This window comes from Ursus arctos, unplaced genomic scaffold (assembly GCF_023065955.2).
Source record: "Ursus arctos isolate Adak ecotype North America unplaced genomic scaffold, UrsArc2.0 scaffold_30, whole genome shotgun sequence".
NCBI classification, from domain to species: Eukaryota; Metazoa; Chordata; class Mammalia; order Carnivora; family Ursidae; genus Ursus; species Ursus arctos.
In genome coordinates, this window is record NW_026622986.1 from 24953391 (window position 1) to 24972956 (window position 19566).

General features: G+C 43.4%; 1 protein-coding gene across 4 annotated transcripts in view; it reads right to left on the reverse strand.

The window, feature by feature from the left end:
* Positions 1-11151, reverse strand: part of MCM10 (minichromosome maintenance 10 replication initiation factor) — a 42986-nt gene extending 31835 nt beyond the window's left edge. For 3 of the 4 annotated variants that reach the window (XM_057304762.1, XM_044392072.3, XM_057304763.1), the window contains exons 1-7: positions 11002-11116; positions 8434-8525; positions 6407-6748; positions 5308-5409; positions 5029-5166; positions 3042-3216; positions 592-757 (exon numbers count right to left, since the gene is read on the reverse strand). In XM_057304762.1, coding sequence (XP_057160745.1) covers positions 592-757; positions 3042-3216; positions 5029-5166; positions 5308-5409; positions 6407-6748; positions 8434-8440 — 930 coding nt within the window. In that variant the 5' untranslated portion in view covers positions 8441-8525; positions 11002-11116. Of the gene's footprint in view, positions 1-591; positions 758-3041; positions 3217-5028; positions 5167-5307; positions 5410-6406; positions 6749-8433; positions 8526-11001 lie in introns of all 4 variants that reach the window. The other variant, XM_057304761.1, reaches the window with a different exon arrangement.
* Between the last annotated feature and the right edge of the window lie 8415 nt (positions 11152-19566).

Genomic DNA, 19566 nt, shown 5'->3' on the forward strand with positions numbered 1-19566 from the left:
CCAATTCCTTCCTTTTACAAAGAAGGAAGTGGAAGTCCTTAAATATGAAAGGTCAACCTAAGTTCACATAGCTAGGGAAATTGAGGCTCAGGACCCAGGTTTTCTGACTTGCCAGGCCACAAAGTCATCTTTCTGTTACCTCCCGTTACCAAGTGCGATTTTAAAACCTTTAGATCTTTTGTAATATCCACTGCGCTGGCACAGGTCGGCAATTTCAGAACTTCTGAGATTGACCTCTTCCTTCTAGGCATGCTCTCATGAGCATCTGGGAACTTGGCCTCTCCCCCACAAACGGGATGACAGTGTCACAGGGGTCACCACATGCACCCCCAAAACAATGACAAGTGAAATGCAGCAGGAATGATACAGTGAAAAGTCCAAGGACTCTGTATACCAGATCTTTCATAAGTAGGACATTCTTTATGTATTTAACCTCCAGATAGCAATCCAATGATGGTGAGGCAATCTGTGAACTTACTAGCAGCTTTTTCAAAATAAAATACTGATGGGCTTAAGGTAGAGAAATCAAGAACACAAGCACCCACAGTCAGCTTGTGATAGAGCAGCTAAGAAATCAGTAAGATGGCTTACACTATTACAACTCTGTGGAGTGATTTTCTTCAATATAACTCCAAAAGTCACCCAGTCTACTTCTTCTAGCTTCTCACTTGCCATCTTTTCCTTGAGCTGAGACAGTCTGATCAGTTTTCGGCCAACCATTTTCTTGTTCATTTCTGTGGAGGACACTCGAGGCCGCCTGAGGTCAAGAAACCAGCAATGATTTGATTATAATTCTAATAAGAGATTACCTGGCACTGTAGCAGGTTGGTTAGAAAAGATGTTATGGGCAGAAATCTTCTCTGAAGTACCTGTTCTAAGGGGGATTTTGTTATGTAGTATGGATAAGGCAAAGATTTTTATGGCAGATAAAAAAATAAGATAATTTTTAAAGCTAGTTTATGCTTCCTTGGATAGAGAACTGGAGCTTATACAGAAAATAAGAAAGATCGCACACTCTTTAAGGTCTTAAAAATTATAATGTATGTTACACTTGTCTTTTAAAAGTAATCTCTTCTGACTTTAATACAAAACATGAATTAATATTAAAAATATTTATGGGGCGCCTGGGTGGCTCAGTCATTAAGCATCTGCCTTCAGCTCAGGTCATGATCTCAGCATCCTGGGATCGAGTCTCACGTTGGGCTCCCTGCTCAGCAGGGAGTCAGCTTCTCCCTCTCCAGCTCCCCCCTGCTTGTGTTCCCTCTCTATCTCTGTCAAATAAATAAATAAAATCTTAAAAATTAAAAAAAAAAAAGATATTTAAATTTCACCAATTCTGCCAGAATTTCACAGGGTCTCCAATTTCTTTTTTTTTTTTTAAAGATTTTATTTATTTATGTGACAGAGAGACAGCCAGCGAGAGAGAGGGAACACAGCAGGGGGAGTGGGAGAGGAGGAAGCAGGCTCATAGCCGAGGAGCCCGATGTGGGACTCGATCCCGGTACGCCGGGATCACGCCCTGAGCCGAAGGCAGACGCTTTAACGACTGCGCTACCCAGGCGCCCCATGGGTCTCCAATTTCTAATTGGGCTTTTTTTTAACCCAACATTTTCATTTAACAATAAATAGAGGCTTCGAATCCAGCTTCAGTTAATATATTCTTACTCCTAATGACTGGCCAAACACTTGTGGATTTGTAAAGGTTGTTTTTGTCTAGGAGAATATTAATACCTATTCCATACTTGATCATATTATATGTTCAACGACGAAAGAAAACAGAAAAAACATGACATTTAACTATTTCAAAGGTCTTTAGGAAGAGAAAGTCATAAAGCTAACTCTGAAGAAATGAAAAATATTCAGGAGAAAAACACTGATGCAGGTGGAGAAATCCTTTTCGTGACCTGATTCCTGAGTGAATAGGTTACTCTCATGTTACTGCCCTTTGGAGTATTTTCAGGGCCAGAATAATTACAAAGAGACTCAAACAATTGTGCAGTCCCCTAAGTCTGTGGGCCGCTCAGCAGCTCTGGCTGAGGAGTTTTGACTTTCGTGTACCTCCACTCAATCCACGTGTGCAGTGCACTCCCATTAGCACCATCTTTCTCTGTGGGGAATTTCAACTGCGAACTCACTGGGGCAGGCAGGACCATCTTGGTAGGGGGATGTTTACCTTGGAAAAAAAAAACAAAAACCCAGGGTGCCCTCAGTGGGAACCACAGCTTTTACTGCATCTCATCCCACAGATTGTCTCAGATGTAATTGAGTACTTTCTTCTGATTTTGGAGTCCAGAGTCTTTACAATAGACTCTGACACCTACTCGTTCTCCCCCTACTCAATAATATAGAATTTAAGACCCTAGCAGTTTTAGTTTAGATTGACAAGGGTTAGCTGTCCTAGAGGGATTGCACTTAGCTACTCAGAGGGACTGCACGAAAAGCAATCTGGTCTCAGAGTAAGGATCACTGCTCTGCCCGCGGCTTCGACAGATTAACAGAGATACAATGGAGTAGCAGTATGCAGCAAAGAAGATTTAAAAGGCTTTTAACTGAACTGATCCTGGGATTTATTCCTATTTTAACCGAGTATCTTAATTTCCCCACAGTTATAACTGAAGTAAAGGGCATAAATTTGCCTTAAAAGTTATGAGAAGGAAAAAGAGCACAGATACTTTTCTTAACATTAGTATTACAAGAAGGTACTACTATTCTGGCTAAACTGTATATACCTTTATGGATTTAAAAATAGTCTCTATCACTGTTTCTCATTAAATAACTCTTATTTATTTGTCCACTTCCTTTTTACAGATATATTATCTTTTATTCCTCATGTAAACAAGAAAAAGGCTTCTGTAAACACTTCACATGCAAACTGTACTGAATGCTATGGCTCGTCTTACTGCCAAGTTTTGCCAAATTCAAGAGCTGGTGGTGTTAAGTAGATCTGCTGTACAGACACATTATTTCTACAAGGCTCAATCCTTGGGAAGGATGACAAGTGGGCCATGAAAACAGAGTGAGAGGTCTTTATACTTACTGACCTGAGCCTCAGGCCCGAGAAGGCTTCCACGGAGACCATTGTCTGAGCTGGTTCTCCAGAACTCCTGGGGGTCCCTGCGCTCTGATCTCTGGTCAACCCACTAGGTTTGTTTCCAGGAGTAGTTCGGAGTGGTTGGGGAAGTGTACTTGTCATCCTTGAAAACGAGCTTTTGGACTCTAGAAAATTATCATAAAAGTTAAGTGAAAGGAAAAATCACACTGATCCTTACAAAATTTGTTTTTATAGAATTGGTTCTTTTTAAATCAACATATGCAATAACCAAATCTTGAGAACAAAGGAAGCCCACAAGACCATTTCTGTACTACCCTCCAAACCTCTGCAGTGTAACCCAAAAGAACTTCCTGTGACAACAGAAAGGTTATACACCAATGTTGTCCGATACGGGGGCCACCAGCCACTTAAAATGGATTAGTGTTTCCAAAGAAATGAATGTCTAATTTTATTTAATCTAATTTAAACTTAAAAAGCCAAATGTAGCAGGGGGCAGCTGTATTACAGTGCTGCTCTCAAACACAGTTCCTTTGTGCAATGACATTTACTGAGTATTTCCCATACACAGAGCGCTGTGGTAGACTCCACGAGGAAGTAAGGGCCCTCCTTCAGGAACCAATGATTAGTGATTTGTGTGCAGATCAACTTCTACCTGAAGAAAACCCAAAGTTAGCTCCCTTTTGTTTGTTTGTGTCTGGTTTCATCTCATTCCATTCCGTTCCATTTCATTTTATTTGTGGTGGTGGTGGTGGGTAACTAGGGGGACCAGGGTATTCTGACTTGCTTGCATTAAACATCCTCAGTGTGGCTAGTTTTCTTACTTTAGAAGTATTTGAATTGCATGGTGCACTGGGTGTTATACACAACTAATGAATCATCGAGCCTTACATCGGAAACCGGGGATGTACTGTATGGTGACTAACATAATATAATAAAAAATCATTAAAAAAAAAAAAAGTATTTGATAATGCTCCTAAAGGTCGGAAAACTTGGATATTATCCTTAACAAATACCACTTTCTCTGAAATAACATTGTGGTGTTTACCTTCAAAGAGACATTGGGTCACAGCTCCCAAGCTGGGAGTCAGGACAACTCCAGAACTTTAGAATCTCTAGAAAGCCTGCCCATGCCTCACCCCCTCAAAACTAAACTTTGGACACTACCTAATGAAATACCTTGGTAATGCCAAAGGTCCTAAAGGGAAGGATGCCATTCATAAGTGGATACATGAAATATATAGTTTATGTCAAATGTGAACATGGAGACGCCGTTATTTTCTGCTCTCGTGTCATGTGCCACTGCTATTCAAAAGGGCCTTTTTGAACATGAGTGGTCAATAATATGCTGCTTACTCTGAGTAACCATTTTGTCTTAGATCTTCCAAAGCATTATTACCATGCACAAACCGGGGCAATGCAACAAAATCAATACATAGGGCTCATACATATTTTTCATTTTAACTGAGCGCTGAACTAGAACCATATTTGAATATACATCTCTACTCCAGGCAAAGAAGTCTTTTCTAAAGAATGGACCCTCTGCTTTAATACAACCTGGCTTCAAATAAAACTTGGTCATTTTAAAAGGAATCTGTGCCTCGAACTCAGAGGCCCAAAGATTCAATCTCTGGATTAGCAATAAGAACTCAATCCAGTGGTTATACTTACTACAATTCAAGTCAACTATAAGGCTATAGAGTTTTAAAAAATTCAACTCATTGTTTTAGTAAATACAGTTTCTCTTTACCTAAGGATTTTCTAAGCACTCTTGAGATGTAGAGCAAGATTACAAAATACAGCATATGGCTCTCATTCCCAACAAACTTACTTTTCTCAATGGGCAGATAAGACAGACCCCTGGCCCTCCCCAACCAACAGATATGACAGTGCCCCCAGCAGACAGATATGATAGTGCCAAATTGAATTTTAAATAGAGTAAGAGTAGTGAAAAACCAGGAAGGCCTCGAGTACTACACCTGCTGGTGAAACCTTTGGTGTCCGAGCCACCCGCTTGTTTTTTGGTAGAGCAGGGACATCAAGCTCTGCAGAAAAGCAAGTCGACTCCTGAATTCTCTGAACTTTCTTCTCTTTAAGAGGGGGGCGTGGCGACATCTCTATTAAAAGAAAAAGAAATTGACAAAGAAAATTTAGAAAGGGGCTCAAAAGCTATTTTACCAGCAGCTAGATGCAGAAATAATGCTATAATTTCTTAATAATGGAATTGCATACTATTCCTAGAATTACAGTTTGATTACCAGATTTAGGCAGAAGGGGTGGACTTGCAGGCTGCTTAATTGTTGCTATTTTTAGCTGTTCTTGTAAGGATTTCATCTGTTCTTGCAACTTCCTTAATTCATCTAGGAAAGAAAAATATATTGATTTAAGATCCACAGCAGAAAAAAATATTATACAATATTATAAAAATGTTGGAATTATTTTTGGTGTCCACTCCCCACCTTGAAACCCTGAGACCCACAATATAATCACATGCTGAGAACTACCATTAACTTTTGCACTTCAGAGAGGTCCCTCAGAGAAATAAAATTTGCATTTTCAATAATCAAGCCTTTAATACCTAAATTAGTTATGAATTGGTACTACTGACAAACATCAGATACATATCCCCAGTTAATAATCATTCCCTGACACCTAAAAACTTGTTATCTCATAAACTGAATACCATAATTAATACAATAAATGCTGGCTTCCCTATTAGAAGAAACAGCCAACCACTGAATTTGATTAGAATTTCAAAATATGTGAGACAATATCACAAATAAGGGCACTCCTCAAAGCTTCTGTTCAGAAATGGTCTCTTGGGGCGCCTGGGTGGCTCAGTCATTGGGCATCTGCCTTCGGCTCGGGTCACGATCCCATGATCCCGGAATCGGGCCCCGCATCGGGCTCCCTGCTCAGCGGGAAGCCTGCTTCTCCCTCTCCCACTCCCCCTGCTTGTGTTCCCTCTCTCGCGGTGTCTCTCTCTGTCAAATATATAAAATCTTTAATAAAGAAAAGAAATGGTCTCCTGTCCAAATAGAATGAAGAGAAGCTTGCAATCCTACCCCTGGCTCCACAAGCATATAAATCTCTAAGTAAGATTTTTCTGTAACAGGCACAAAAGATGCAGGAGCCATTCTGGGAAGGACCAATTACAGCTGGCTGACACTGGGACAGGGGGCCGCTGCATGCTGAAATGCTGGCCCTAAGTGTCTTATCTACTAATTCCCACTTTTTTTTTTTTTTTGGTTGGCCAAGTCATTTATCTCCACCCTGACTTAGCAGCTATTTTGGTGAAAACTGTCAGCGCTCTCCAGTCTATTTTGAAGAAATTAGAAAAGCATGTAGTTAGGGCACCTTGCAACTCTTGATTAGTTTTCCCCTGATTGGGAGCAGGAGCAGGGAGGACTCTATTTTTAGGTGATTGCTGTGTGGGAACTTCTTCTTCATCTGTTAAGTCTTCCATATCTCCAAAGAGAGTGGCCAAATTTTCCTTTCGTTCTTCAGTCTCTCCCAGCTCTCCATCAGGAGTCTCCTCTGAGTAAGATTCACCGTCACCATCCGCATCAAAGAGCTCGTCATATGCATCAGGTTCGCCATCCTCCTGGCTCAAGGGGTGACTCTCTTCTGGACTACAGTCCAAGGCAGACTCATTCTCCTCCAGCAGTGCAGTCAGCAGAGACAAATCATCTTCCTCCCCTGGGGAGAAAGGACAGAAAGTAAACCTACCTGAGAAAAGCCAACAATGACAAGCACACTGAATTAAAACAGTCACCATTAATAAGGCAACTGAAATGACTCTTTTCATTTTGCCTGGTAAAATTGTTGTTCTTGTGTCCATCTTCCTCTTCCCAGGTGCTTAGAGGGCACTGGGCTAAGGAGGAAGGGGCTGGTATCTGCTCAGTGAACCCAGGGGGCCATGCACGGGGCTGCATCTTTCTACCTGTGCTACTTCAGCTGATGAGCAACTGCCTGCATGCCAACTCCCAAGAAACCCAACCCATAGAGGGAATAACCCAAAAACACACTAAACATACATGAAGGCTCTTTTTAATTGTTTGAGGGAAAAAAATTACAAGTGTAGAAAACGTACAAAGAATTACATAAAATGTACTTATATTTCATCACCCAGAATTAGCCATTTGTCATGCTTGGTTCTTGTCTTTACGTTAGATTAACTTAAAAAAAAAAAAGTCTATTAAGTTTATTGTGCCAAATCTTAGCCCAATTCCTTGCACTGCCTCCATGCCCCATTGCAATAAATATCATAATGTTGGTATATCACTCTATTCTATTTCTCATACTTTTTCATTCAACAACGCATGTACAATTGATCTAAACCAAAACATATAGTTCTAGTTTACTTTCAGTTGCTAGATGGCATTCCATAGTAAGACTATCACATTTTGTTAACCCGTATTTTTAATCCAATAGCCCAAGGACATATGGGCTATTTCCAGTTCTTTCCCACCACAAACTATGCAGCAACCATGAATGTGTCTTGCAATATGTGTGAGTTTCCTGGGAATACCTATCAGAAGTGGAAGACTGTTGGGTATGCACATTTTCCAACTTCCCCCGATACTGTCAAACTGCTCCCAAAGTGGTTATACCCTCAATAGCACTGTATTCAAGTACCATTTCTTCCTACCACCTTACCAATACCTGATACGTCACTTGAAATTTTTTTTTTAAAAGATTTTATTTATTTATTTGACAGAGAGAGAGACAGGCAGTGAGAGAGGGAACACAAGCAGGGGAAGTGGGAGAGGAAGAAGCAGGCTCCCAGCAGAGCAGGGAGCCCAATGTGGGGCTCAATCCCAGGACCCTGGGATCACGCCCTGAGATGAAGGCAGACGCTCAATGACTGAGCCACCCAGGCGTCCCTGGTTCTACTTTTTTGAAAAGGGCAGGGTATAAAATCAGAAAGGACTATAAGAGTTTAATCCAGAGCTAGACTAAAACCATTTCAACAGATTTCAATATTAATTGTGACCTCTGAAGTCAAACTGCCTGGTTCAAACCCCTGCTCTGGCAGTCTCACCTGTCACAAATTACTAAACATCTGTCTTCCAGTCTAAAAAATACAGCTGCTTGGAGGACTAAGATAGTTAGTATAAGTAGGGACCTTAGAACAGTGCTTGGCACACTATAAGTACATGCCAACCATCATTACTGTGAAAGACAATCACAGCTGCCAGGAGATAAAATCCCACCTGATTACAACAAGTAACACTCACTGATTGAAGTGAGATCTTCTCTTCTCAAGTTGCATAACACAATAATTGAGGGTGAGGTATACCTATTTTCAATATTTTGCAAGTAGAATAAATAACAAGTCTGGGGACAAAAGGGTGGTTTTCCATAAAACCAAAAGAACTTACCATTCATGCTGTCAAGGGAACAGTTGTGATCAAGAACTTGGAAGGAGAATCAGGTGCTCAGAAGATGGCAGTAATGTCGAATCTTGGCTACCCTATGAAATCAACATCAGAAAAGTCACCCTTGATTGTTCCCTCTCTCACATCGCATTCGTAACAAATCTAGCATCTCATAAATATGGGCTTGAAGCTCAGAATTCATCCAGAATCTGACCATTTCTCATTCCCACCACCAACACCATCGCCCTTTATCTTGACTTCAAACTATGATCACAGAAACTCAGTTGAGGTATAGATTACATAGACGGGACAGACTGAACAAGTACCATTGTGGATGGTCTAAATATCAGGGCTATTATCCTATTTTATTCACTGTGACACGTGACAGCTACCTTATAGCAGTCTAGTGTGTGGTTCTACTTAGTTGCAGCCTTAGTCACATCAGGATTTCAGTTCAATGCTACTCAGCAAAATTCAGAGTTGGCAGAGCTAAGTAGGGTAAGTTCATATTATTTTGTGCACTTTCCTTTTTTTCATTTGATTTTTTAAAAAAGATTTTATTTATTTACTTGAGAGAGAGAGTACTTGTATGCACAAGCAGGGAGGGGCAGAGGGAGAAGGAAAAGCAGACTCCCTCTCAGAGCAGGGAGCCCAATGCGGGGTTCCATCCCAGGACCCTGAGATCAATGACCTGAGCCAAAAGCAGATGCTTAACCGACTGAGTGACCCAGGCGCCCTCATTTAATTGATTTTTTTTTAAAGATTTTATTTATTTATTTGACAGAGATAGAGACAGCCAGCGAGAGAGGGAACACAAGCAGGGGGAGTGGAAGAGGAAGAAGCAGGCTCATAGCAGAGGAGCCTGATGTGGGGCTTGATCCCATAATGCCGGGATCACGTCCTGAGCCGAAGGCAGACGCTTAACCGCTGTGCCACCCAGGCGCCCCTCATTTGATTTTAATAACTGCAAGAAAAAAGTATAAATTTTTCTACATTATTATTTAATTAATATGAGCTTTACAGCTGAACTTGGTATGTCCAATGTCAAGTATTAATTATGATGCTTTCTTTTTATTTATTCAACAAATATTTCCATGGAACTACCTTGTGCACCACACTGTGTTGTCTCCTGGGAAATCTGCTGGATTGTAAGCTTCCTGAGGGTTATCAAACTGTTGTATCCGTCTCTATAACCAACTGCCCCTCTCCCCCAAAGCTGTGTGCTCTACCTCACCCTCACTTCCAGGACCACCCAACAACTGCTATTGGGTCTCAAAAATTTTGCTTAATCTTTTGCCTTAACAACTCCATGAGATTCTGGTATTGGTCTTTTTGTCTCTCTCTTCTCCATACAGCTGCCAGAGTAACCTTTTCTTTCCTTAATAATCTTCTAGGGATGTAAATCAGATTGTGGCATTCCCTTAATAAAAGTCTTTAGGGGTGCCTGAGTGGCTCAGTCATTAAGCGTCTGCCTTTGGCTCGGGTGGTGATCCCAGGGTCCCAGGATCGAGCCCTACCTCAGGCTCCCTGCTCAGCGGGGAGCCTGCTTCTCCCTCTCCCACCGCCCCTGCTTGTGTTCCCTCTCTCGTTATCTCTCTCTGTCAAGTGAATGGGTACAATCTTTAAAAAAAAAAGAAGTCTTTAATGGGAGCGCCTGGGTGGCTCAGTTCCTTAAGCATCTGCCTTGGCTCCAGTCATGATCTCGTCATCCTGGGATGCAGCCCCATGTGGGGCTCCCCGCTCAGTGGGGAGTCTGCTTTTCCCTCTCCCACTCGCTCTCTCTCAAATAAATAAATGAATAAGATGTTTAAAAAAAAAATCTCTGAAGTGATTTTTCATTGCTTGAACCAAATGTAAAAGTCTGTGAGGAAACGGATGCTCTCTCCCTCGACTACTTCGGCTCAGACTAGCCTGCCTTCAACTTCCGGAACGCACCGAGCGCTCCCGGGCCTCGGGCATTTAGAGCGCGCTCCCCCAGCTCGTTCGCACCCCTCAGGCTCCCCGTGGGCAGCGAGTTTTCTGAGCCTTCCGGACCACCCTATCTGAGCGGCCCGTTGGCGCCCTCTCACAACTCATCGTTTTCGCGACTCTGCTGCACTTCCCACTGTGGTGTACTTGTTTGTTGTCACTCTCTTTAGATTCTAAGTTTCGTGCGGGCACAAGTAATTCATAAATAATTGAGGTCTGGAGGCCTGCATAGGGCACACATTCAATGACTGTTAGCAAATCGTGAATTAAAGAAAATGAACGAACAAATAAAAGTCTACACGGCACGCGCTTGGCAGGCATCTTAAAAGGTTCCTTTAGGGAAAAACCCCAAACCTGGCCCCTGAAGTAGAGAGGACGGCCCGAAGGCTGAAAGCTCCCCGGCGCAGTTGTGCGGCGCCCCTACGTTTCGGTCGCTCCTCACCAGGCGCCCACCCGGCCGCTCAGGCACCGCGCTCGCCCAATTCCAGTCTCGCCCGCCGGACCTCCCCGGGCTCCGCGCCTCTCGCCCTCGGAGCTCTCCAAACTCTCCCGCAGACCCGCGCGGCGGCCCCTCTCCCGCGCACCCAGAGCCCGGCTTCTTACCCTGCTCCAGCCGGTTCCCGTCCTACAGCCAGACCCGCCAAAATTCCAACTTGACTCCACCCTGCCTCTGACGCCAGACGCACGCCGACGTAAGGCCGCGCTGACTAGCTACGACAGCGTTCTTGGCGCGGACTACCTGGAAGAAAGGGCGAAATGTCGACCTTGCGTAGAGCAATCTGATTGGCCCACGTGACGGGGCGCCCTCTTTGTTGGGGGCAAGTGAATTTCCGGTTGGTGAAGCCTTGGGCTCCTTTAGACAAAATGAAGTGCTCTGGCGCCCCCCAGCGCCGGGAAGTTTAAGTCGTCCTGTAGGGTATTTTTAGAGAAGGTCGGAACTGAATTCCTGACGCTCTCTGGCACTGTGTCATCCAATCCTTCTGAGCCTCATTATCTTTCTACGAGGTAGAGGGTAACGCCTGAGGCCAAGAAGCCTGCACAAACACACTTAAACAGGGAGCACATTCCAGATGTTTCTCCTGCACTCACAAATGTCCTGTGGTTGGACTGGTCCTAGAGAGGTCTGAAAAAGCTGGTTAGCTATTTCACAACCTTTTGTGTTCAACTGAGATGACTGGACTCAAAAACAAAAATCTGGTTCACTTTTAATTCTGTCTGACCTTGGCGAACTAACTTATCCCTTTGGGATTCTGCTTCACCATCTGTAAAATGAGACTTGAAGTCTAGATGACATTCTTGGATGCAGTAGAAACCACTCTTTACAGAGGAATTTGTGGTCCACAGACTTGGAGAATTGTAACTGGCACTAGACTAACTTCTTAGGGGCCCATATTTTTCACAGGATATTTTTTAGTAAAACTCAGACTTTTTTAGGTATTTACATTCCCAAACTCATGTTTGTACCTAATTCTGAGAACTGCTGTGTCTAAGTGCAGGATTATATTTAGCTTCTACATAATTTAAAAGAATTCAAAGCAGAAGAGTTTTGGGTAGAGCAAACGACCATCTTTCAATTAACTCTTTTTAATTAAAATTTTAGTCAGTTAACATACAGTGCAATATTGGTTTCTGGAGTAAAGTTCAGTGATTCGGCACTTACATACAGCACCCAGTGCTCATCATAACAAGTGCCCTCCTTAATGCCCATCACCCATCTAGGCCATTCCCTGACAACCTCCTTCCATCAAACCTCCATTTGTTCTCTATCATTAGGAGTCTCTTATGGTTTGTTTCCCTCTCTCCTTTTTTTTCTTTTCCCCTTCCCATATGTTCATGTTTTCTTTCTTAAATTCCACGTATCTGTGAGATCATTGGTATTTGTCTTTCTCTGACTTTCAAATAACCATTTTATTTTATTTATTTTTATTCATTTTTTTATTGTGCTATGTTAGTCACCGTACAGTACATCATTAGTTTTTGATGTAGTGTTCAATGATTATTTGCTTATAACACCCAGTGCTCATTGCAACACGTGCCCTCCTTAATACCCATCACCGGGCTACAGCATCTTCCCACCCCTCTCCCCTCTGAAACCTCAGATTGTTTCCCAGAGTCCATAGTCTCTCATGGTTCATCTCCCCCTCTGATGCCTTCCCCCACAGTGTTTTCCCTTCCTTCCCCTAATGTCCTCATATGAGTGAAACCATATGATAATTGTCTTTCTCTGCTTGACTTATTTCACTTAGCATAATCCCCTCCAGTTCCATCCATGTCGATGCAAGTGGTGAGTATTCATCCTTTCTGATGGCCAAGTAATATTCCATTGTATGTATGAACACATCTTCTTTATCCATTCATTTGTTGAAGGGCATCTGGGCTCCTTCCACAGTGTGGCTATTGTGGACATTACTGCTATGAACATTGGGGTGCGTATGGCCCTTCTTTTCACTACATCTGTATCTTTGGGGTAAATACCCTGTAGTGCAATTGCTGGGTCATAAGGTAGCTCTAATTTTATTTTATTTTATTTTATTTTTTTATTTTATTTGACAGAGAGAGAGACCACACAAGCAGGGGGAGCGGCAGGCAGAGGGAGAGGGAGAAGCAGGCTTCCCGCTGAGCAGGGAGCCTGATGTGAGGCTAGATTCCAGGACCCTGGGATCATGACCTGAGCCAAAGACAGGCAGGCGCTTAACAACTGAGCCACCCAGGCGCCCCAGGGTAGCTCTATTTTTAACTTTTTGAGGAACCTCCATACTGTTTTCCAAAGTGGCTGCACCAGTTTACATTTCCACCAACAGCGTAAGAGGTTTCCCCTTTCTCCACATCCTCGCCAACATTTGTTGTTTCCTGCCTTGTTAATTTTCACCATTCTACCTGGTATAAGGTGGTATCTCAATGTGCTTTTGATTTGAATTTCCCTGATGGCTAATGATGTTGAACATTTTTTCATGTGTCTAAGTCCTTTTTTATCTTCCTCTCACAGGCACTATTCAGGTCCTGCATGCACCCACTAATTATTTCATGTAAGATTGTATCTCTATCATTGTGTTTGTCTTCATTTTCAGAAAAACTAAAATCAGCTTTAGGATGATGAAAACAAACAGTCCGGACACCATCTATGTTGATTTTTTTTTCCTAATGGAGTATTAATGCTCCTTATTATCTGAACTTATTATATTGACCCAGGAATAGGAATAATGCCACTTTTGAGAACTCCTAGTGTTGAAAAATTCACAGTAATGGAGGAACTGTTGTAATCAAATTGAAGAAAATTAAATGCATCACTACATCTAATTATAAACGTTCATCATAGACTTATTGGCCATTATTGCAGACATTCCTGGACCAATTCTGATTTGTTTTCCAAAGTTCTTTTCTTCAACTTGACTTTTCAGGTCCACTTTGCACCCAAATCCATGGAAGAAGTAGAAAACAGTACTGATCTAAGCTCTCAAACTTTCCTCCAGAGGGATTGAGAAATTATTGTGGAAATGAGTACAGTGGTGATTTTGAGAAAAAATTAGGAGAGTAGATTCAGGACCTACCGATGGAAGGGACGGAAGTGGGAAACACAGAAAGGAATTTAGGGTGTTTCTTGAGACAATGCACTGAAGTAGAGAACACAGGAAACAACAGGTTTAGGGGAGAAGACAGACAGGGTTTTGCTAACAGCTTTCAGAATGAGGTTTGAAAGACACAGACCTCGAGAAGCTTCATCTCCAGATCTGGGATTCAGAGGAGAGGTCTGCACTGCCCTGGTTCTGATCTTTTTGCCACGGAGCGACCACTGACCCCTTTGAGAACAGAATGAAAATGGTTTTTCTCCCTCAAGAAAAATGTACCCTCACACATTCAAGATTTTGTATCCCTTCTCAGGGGATTCACATATTTTCCCAAAGACACTCTCCAAACTAAGAACCTCTGATATTGAAGGCCAGAACCTGAGACACGTGAGCCAGCAACAGAAGCCGAACAGGAGCAGCCCAAGTGGCTGGGAAGGTGGTGCTGCGCTTAGCAGCCTAGGCCTGGGCCTGACCTTCACGTGGCCTTACGCTGATCCTCTTCTAGCTGTGCCCCTCCCTGAAGGGTGAGGTGTCCCCAAGCCGAGGGATGCACTCATCCAAATCCTGGGCAATCGCTGGTAGCCAAAGCTCTCATCCTGGGACCCTGGGATTTTTTTTTTTCTTTCTTTTTTTTTTAAGATTTATTTATTTATTTATTTATTTATTTATTTATTTATTTGACAGAGATAGAGACAGCCAGTGAGAGAGGGAACACAAGCAGGGGGAGTGGGAGAGGAAGAAGCAGGCTCCCAGCAGAGGAGCCTGATGTGGGGCTCGATCCCAGAACACCGGGATCACGCCCTGAGCCGGAGGCAGATGCTTAACGCCTGAGCCACCCAGGCGCCCCCCTGGGATTTTTTCTTACCCAATGGCTCTGAGTCTGCTTTGAGGCCTGGCATGGCCTCTCCCCCTGGTTGTCCTTTGAGGGCAGACCCCTCTGTCGAAGGGGTGGCTATTTGGTGGTGGGCGGGTTGTGGGTAGAATGGGAGTTAAAGGGAGCTTGAACAGAGGCAGGGGTGTCCCCACACTTGGAGAAAGGCTGCCAAGTGCTACACAGAACTGAGTCCAGGTGGGAGGAGAAGGAGGTTTTGCAGGGCTGGGGCCACATTTCTGTGTGAAACTCCAAGGAGACTCTGAGCTTTATCTCTAAACTTTAGGACTTTACACATAGGATTTCTGTTTGTATTGTGGCCCCAGAGTTTTCCGGTGTAAGGGGTGGGCCTGCAGGAAAGAGACAGCCCAGGATGCCTAAGAAGGAGAGTGTTAAGAAGGAAATGGCAAATGTCAGTGTGGTACGGCAGGGCTTCTCCAAGTCTGGTCGCTGGAGCAGCAGGTGCAGAGCCCCTGGGAGCTTGTGAGGAGCCAAACGCTCACGCCCCACGCCAGGCCTGCTGAATCAGAAACAGGGTGGGACCCAGCATTCCGTGTTCAGCCTTGAGATCACTGCATCTTTCTACAGCAGTGGTTCTAAAACTTACGAGGGCACCGGAGTCACGGGAGGCCCTCTAAAACAGATCACAAAACAAGAAAGGGAAAAGTTAGTGGGCTCCAGCCTCTTTCCCCCAAATGCCACTGGGCCCTATGGCTCAGTACCTCCCTCAACACCCCTACTGGAGGTGCTCATTCTCTACGTCCGCGTCCACCCCCTCCCCCATCCTACATATCATATCTCACATCTCCTGAGCCCACCCCCTCCTCTACATCCTCGCTCTTGTGGCCCTCTTTGACCTCTGGCACCTCTCTCCTTTTTACTTCTAATTGATCTCTAAGCTGATGATGACAAGATCTCGGCCTGGACATTCCCTGAACAAAATTTGTCAACGGCTCCCCAGTTCCTATAATCCCAAACTTCTTGCCACTCAAGAACTTGACTTACAGACTTGAGTCCTGCCTGCTTTTCCACGAACCTCAGCTCTTCTCTTTCCCCATGGAATCAGCCTTTCTTCCAGCCACACTGAGCTGGAATTTTCCTCTTCCTAAATATTCCAGACTCTGGCATGCCTCAGAGCCTTTGCACATGCAGACCCCTCTGCTTGGAGATCCTTAACCACTGGATCGTCACCTCCCACTCATCCACCCAACCTCAGTGGAGCCATCACCTCTTGGTGAAGCCCCTCTGACCCTTCGGACTAAGCAGAGTACCAAGTACGGTGCTTCGGGAGCTCGAGACTAGGAGGACACACAGAACCTTCACACGGCAATCTGATCGTGGATGTCTTCTTCTCACCGTGGCGTCCACATCTAGAGACAAGGGAACTTTTTCTTGTTTATCTTTCTATCTCTTCTCTGTCTTCCCTCCTGCTGCTGGTGGCTGGCACACAATAAATGTTTTAGAAAGAAAAAAACCTGAAGAGAGTATTTGCTCCTTCACAAGTCCTTTAGCATCTGGGGGCTCAGTTTTTTCCTCTGGAAAGTGCTGATATCAGCAGGATGTGGGGTGGAGGCTATTTTAGGAGGGCTCAAATGAGAATTTCTAGGACATTTTCACACACCAGTTATCAGCCATAATCACTTCTTGCCTCAGGTGCACAAGGGGTTGGACAAAGATGTGGTCCATATTCTAGGAACTTACAGTCCAATTTGGGAGATGGGACATATGTATAAAATGTAAATAACATAAGGTGTCAATCAACGGGCGCCGATTTCGCTGGAGAGGAGGGAACAGACAGATGAGGTAGAAACATTGAAAGACCATGTGGAGGATGAACAGGTCAAGAATCATATTTTGTAAGCAGTGAAAGGGTTTGAGCAGGTGGGGGAGGAAGACTGATGTGAAGAGGAAAGGAGCGGGTAAGTGCTTAGAGTTGAATTAAGACTGTGTGGTTAACTGCCACCCACATGCTAACTGTGCGAACTTGGGTCAAGTACTTAACTAACCTCCCAGTGCCTCCACTTACTTATCTGCAAAAGAGGGCTAGTAGAGTTATTTCATAGGGCACTGTGAGGATTAATGAGAAAAACTTGAAAATACACATAATGTGGCCAGGACAGGTCAGCGTAAAAGTGTATTAACTTCTATTCTTGCTACTTTCACAAGGTGTTGTTAGGGACAGTGAACTAACGAAGACAGGTGCCCCGGAACTGAATACACTAGAAACTGGAGGCAGAGAAGCCCCGTCAAAGATTGTGACAGTCCCAGACTGCCAGAGTTCAAGGGAAGGGACGCATGGGAAAGGCATTACGAAGGAAACCCTGTCTGCTTTGGTAACTGTCCGAAGAAAGTTACTTCTGGCAGGAAAAGGAGAGGACGATGGCCTGGTTAGCCACACCTGGGCGCCTGGCAGAAGTGCGGAAACAGACTGGAGTGTCCAGGAGGAGCCTGCTATGGAGCGGGGGTGGGGTGGGGGGGACGGCAAGTTCAGTCTGAGGCGACGGTGCGGATTTCAGCAGGTACCTTTAGCTACGTGACCGGAGCCATGGGCATGTGTCAGGCCTTCACGTGCAGGTCTGGGGGGTGGTTTAGTGAGTGTACTTGCGTTCTCCAAAGCAGAGACTGTAGAAGCAGATGTCTGCCTGGTTACTGCAGCAGATGATGAAATCACTTCCTCCATCCTTATGCCTGGCCGGCAATGCTATTCAAAACCAGAAAGTCGGACCAGGTTCCAGAGCTCCTCCACTGCCATCTCCTCCCTCCGTTTACATCTGCATTTGTATCTTCTTGCTATATGTGAGGAACTCTCTTGAGTCTTCTCCCAAACTTCAGTTTGTCTCACCGGACAAAGATCCTGCACTGAGTAAAATGTTATCCTTGCTCAGAGGCAACCCTCTGCTTAGAGAAAGAGGGAAATCCCACCTCCTTGATTTTGCTAACAGAATACTGTCTCTGTTGTGCAAATAAATGTCTACTGCTTTTCAATCAACCTAGAGGCTACTTTAAACAATGGGGTAGGGGCGCCTGGGTGGCACAGCCGTTAAGCGTCTGCCTTCGGCTCAGGGCGTGATCCCGGCGTTGTGGGATCGAGCCCCACATCAGGCTCTTCCACTATGAGCCTGCTTCTTCCTCTCCCACTCCCCCTGCTTGTGTTCCCTCTCTCGCTGGCTGTCTCTCTCTCTCTGTCAAATAAACAAATAAATAAATAATCTTAAAAAAAAACAAACAATGGGGTATATTCTTCCATCTAGTTACCTCAACCGACGTTTTCCAAAGGGAAGCCAATGAAACTACCAGTCTTGCTGGTTTTAATTAATTCATATGACTGTTCAACACATTTCTTCCTTGGTTTTGCTGCGTTTATAACCCAGCTAATACATATATATGTAAAACAAATTTTACCCTTTTACCCATAATTATCACTCTGTATATTTAAAAGCCAAAACTACTACATGAATCCATCAACTTACAGAGAGTTTCTGAACGAATAGTATGCATCTTTGCAAGTACTTAGCTAGAAAAAATAACAAATTACTCAGCGATGACTAACATTTTTGCAACGACAGTACATAATGGTATTTCAGTAATTTTTAAAATAATGAACTCTGTAAATCAAAGGAGTCAAAAGACTGTAAAATTATTTCTACTTTTTATTTGCTTCTCAGAGCAAAGCAGTTTTGGTACCTTTCATTGTTCCACTAAGACATGTGAATATTGGTTCATAGACTTGATTCCTGTTATACTTAAAAGCTGCAACTAGCTCTTACAACAGCTTTCCTCCATTGAATTAATGATGGCATAATAAATTTATTTCATTAAAAGCAATTCCAAGTTAGCCCTTTCGTTATGGGTCAAATGGAAGTGTTAGCCAATCTTCACAAGAATCATGATTTTATGACACACTCTATGTTCATATTAAATAATTTTGTGGTTCAAATGATTTTTTTTCATTTTTTAGAAAATAATGCACTTTATTTTTTAATTATTTTTTTAAAAGATTTTATTTATTTATTTGAGAGAGAGTGGGAGGGAGAGAGATCACAGAGGCAGAGGGAGAAGCAGACTCTGCACGGAGCATGGAGCCCAGTGCGAGGCTCGATCCCAGAACCTTGGGATGCTTAACCGACTGAGCCACCCAGGTGCCCCAGACTTTGTTAGAGCAGTTTTAGGTTTACAGAAAAATTGAGTGCAAAGAATAAAGTTTCCATAAAGCCCCTTCCACACACCATTTCTCCTATTATTAATATCTTGCACTACTGTGGGACATTTGTTACAATGGATGAACCAATATTGATACATTGTTTCTAACTGAAGTCCACAGTTTACATTAGGATTCAGTCTGATGTTTTACATTCAATGGATTTTGACAAATGTAGCCACCATTACAGTATCATGAAGAATAGTTTCATGGCCCTAAAAATCCTCTGTGCTCTCACCTATTCATCCCTCCCTCCACCTAACTCCTGGCAATCAGTGACCTTGTCTCCATAGTTCTGACTTTTCCAGAGTATCATGCAGTTCAAATCATACAGCATGTATTCTGATTGGCTTCTTTCACTTAGCAATATGCATTTAAAGTGCCTCCATCTCTTCTTGCAGTTTGATAACTTATTTCTTTTTAGTGCTGAATAATATTCCGTTGTATGGACGTACCACAGTTGTTTATGCATTTGCCTATTGATGGACATCTTGGTTGCTTCCAGGTTCGGGAACTTATGAATAAAGCTATTG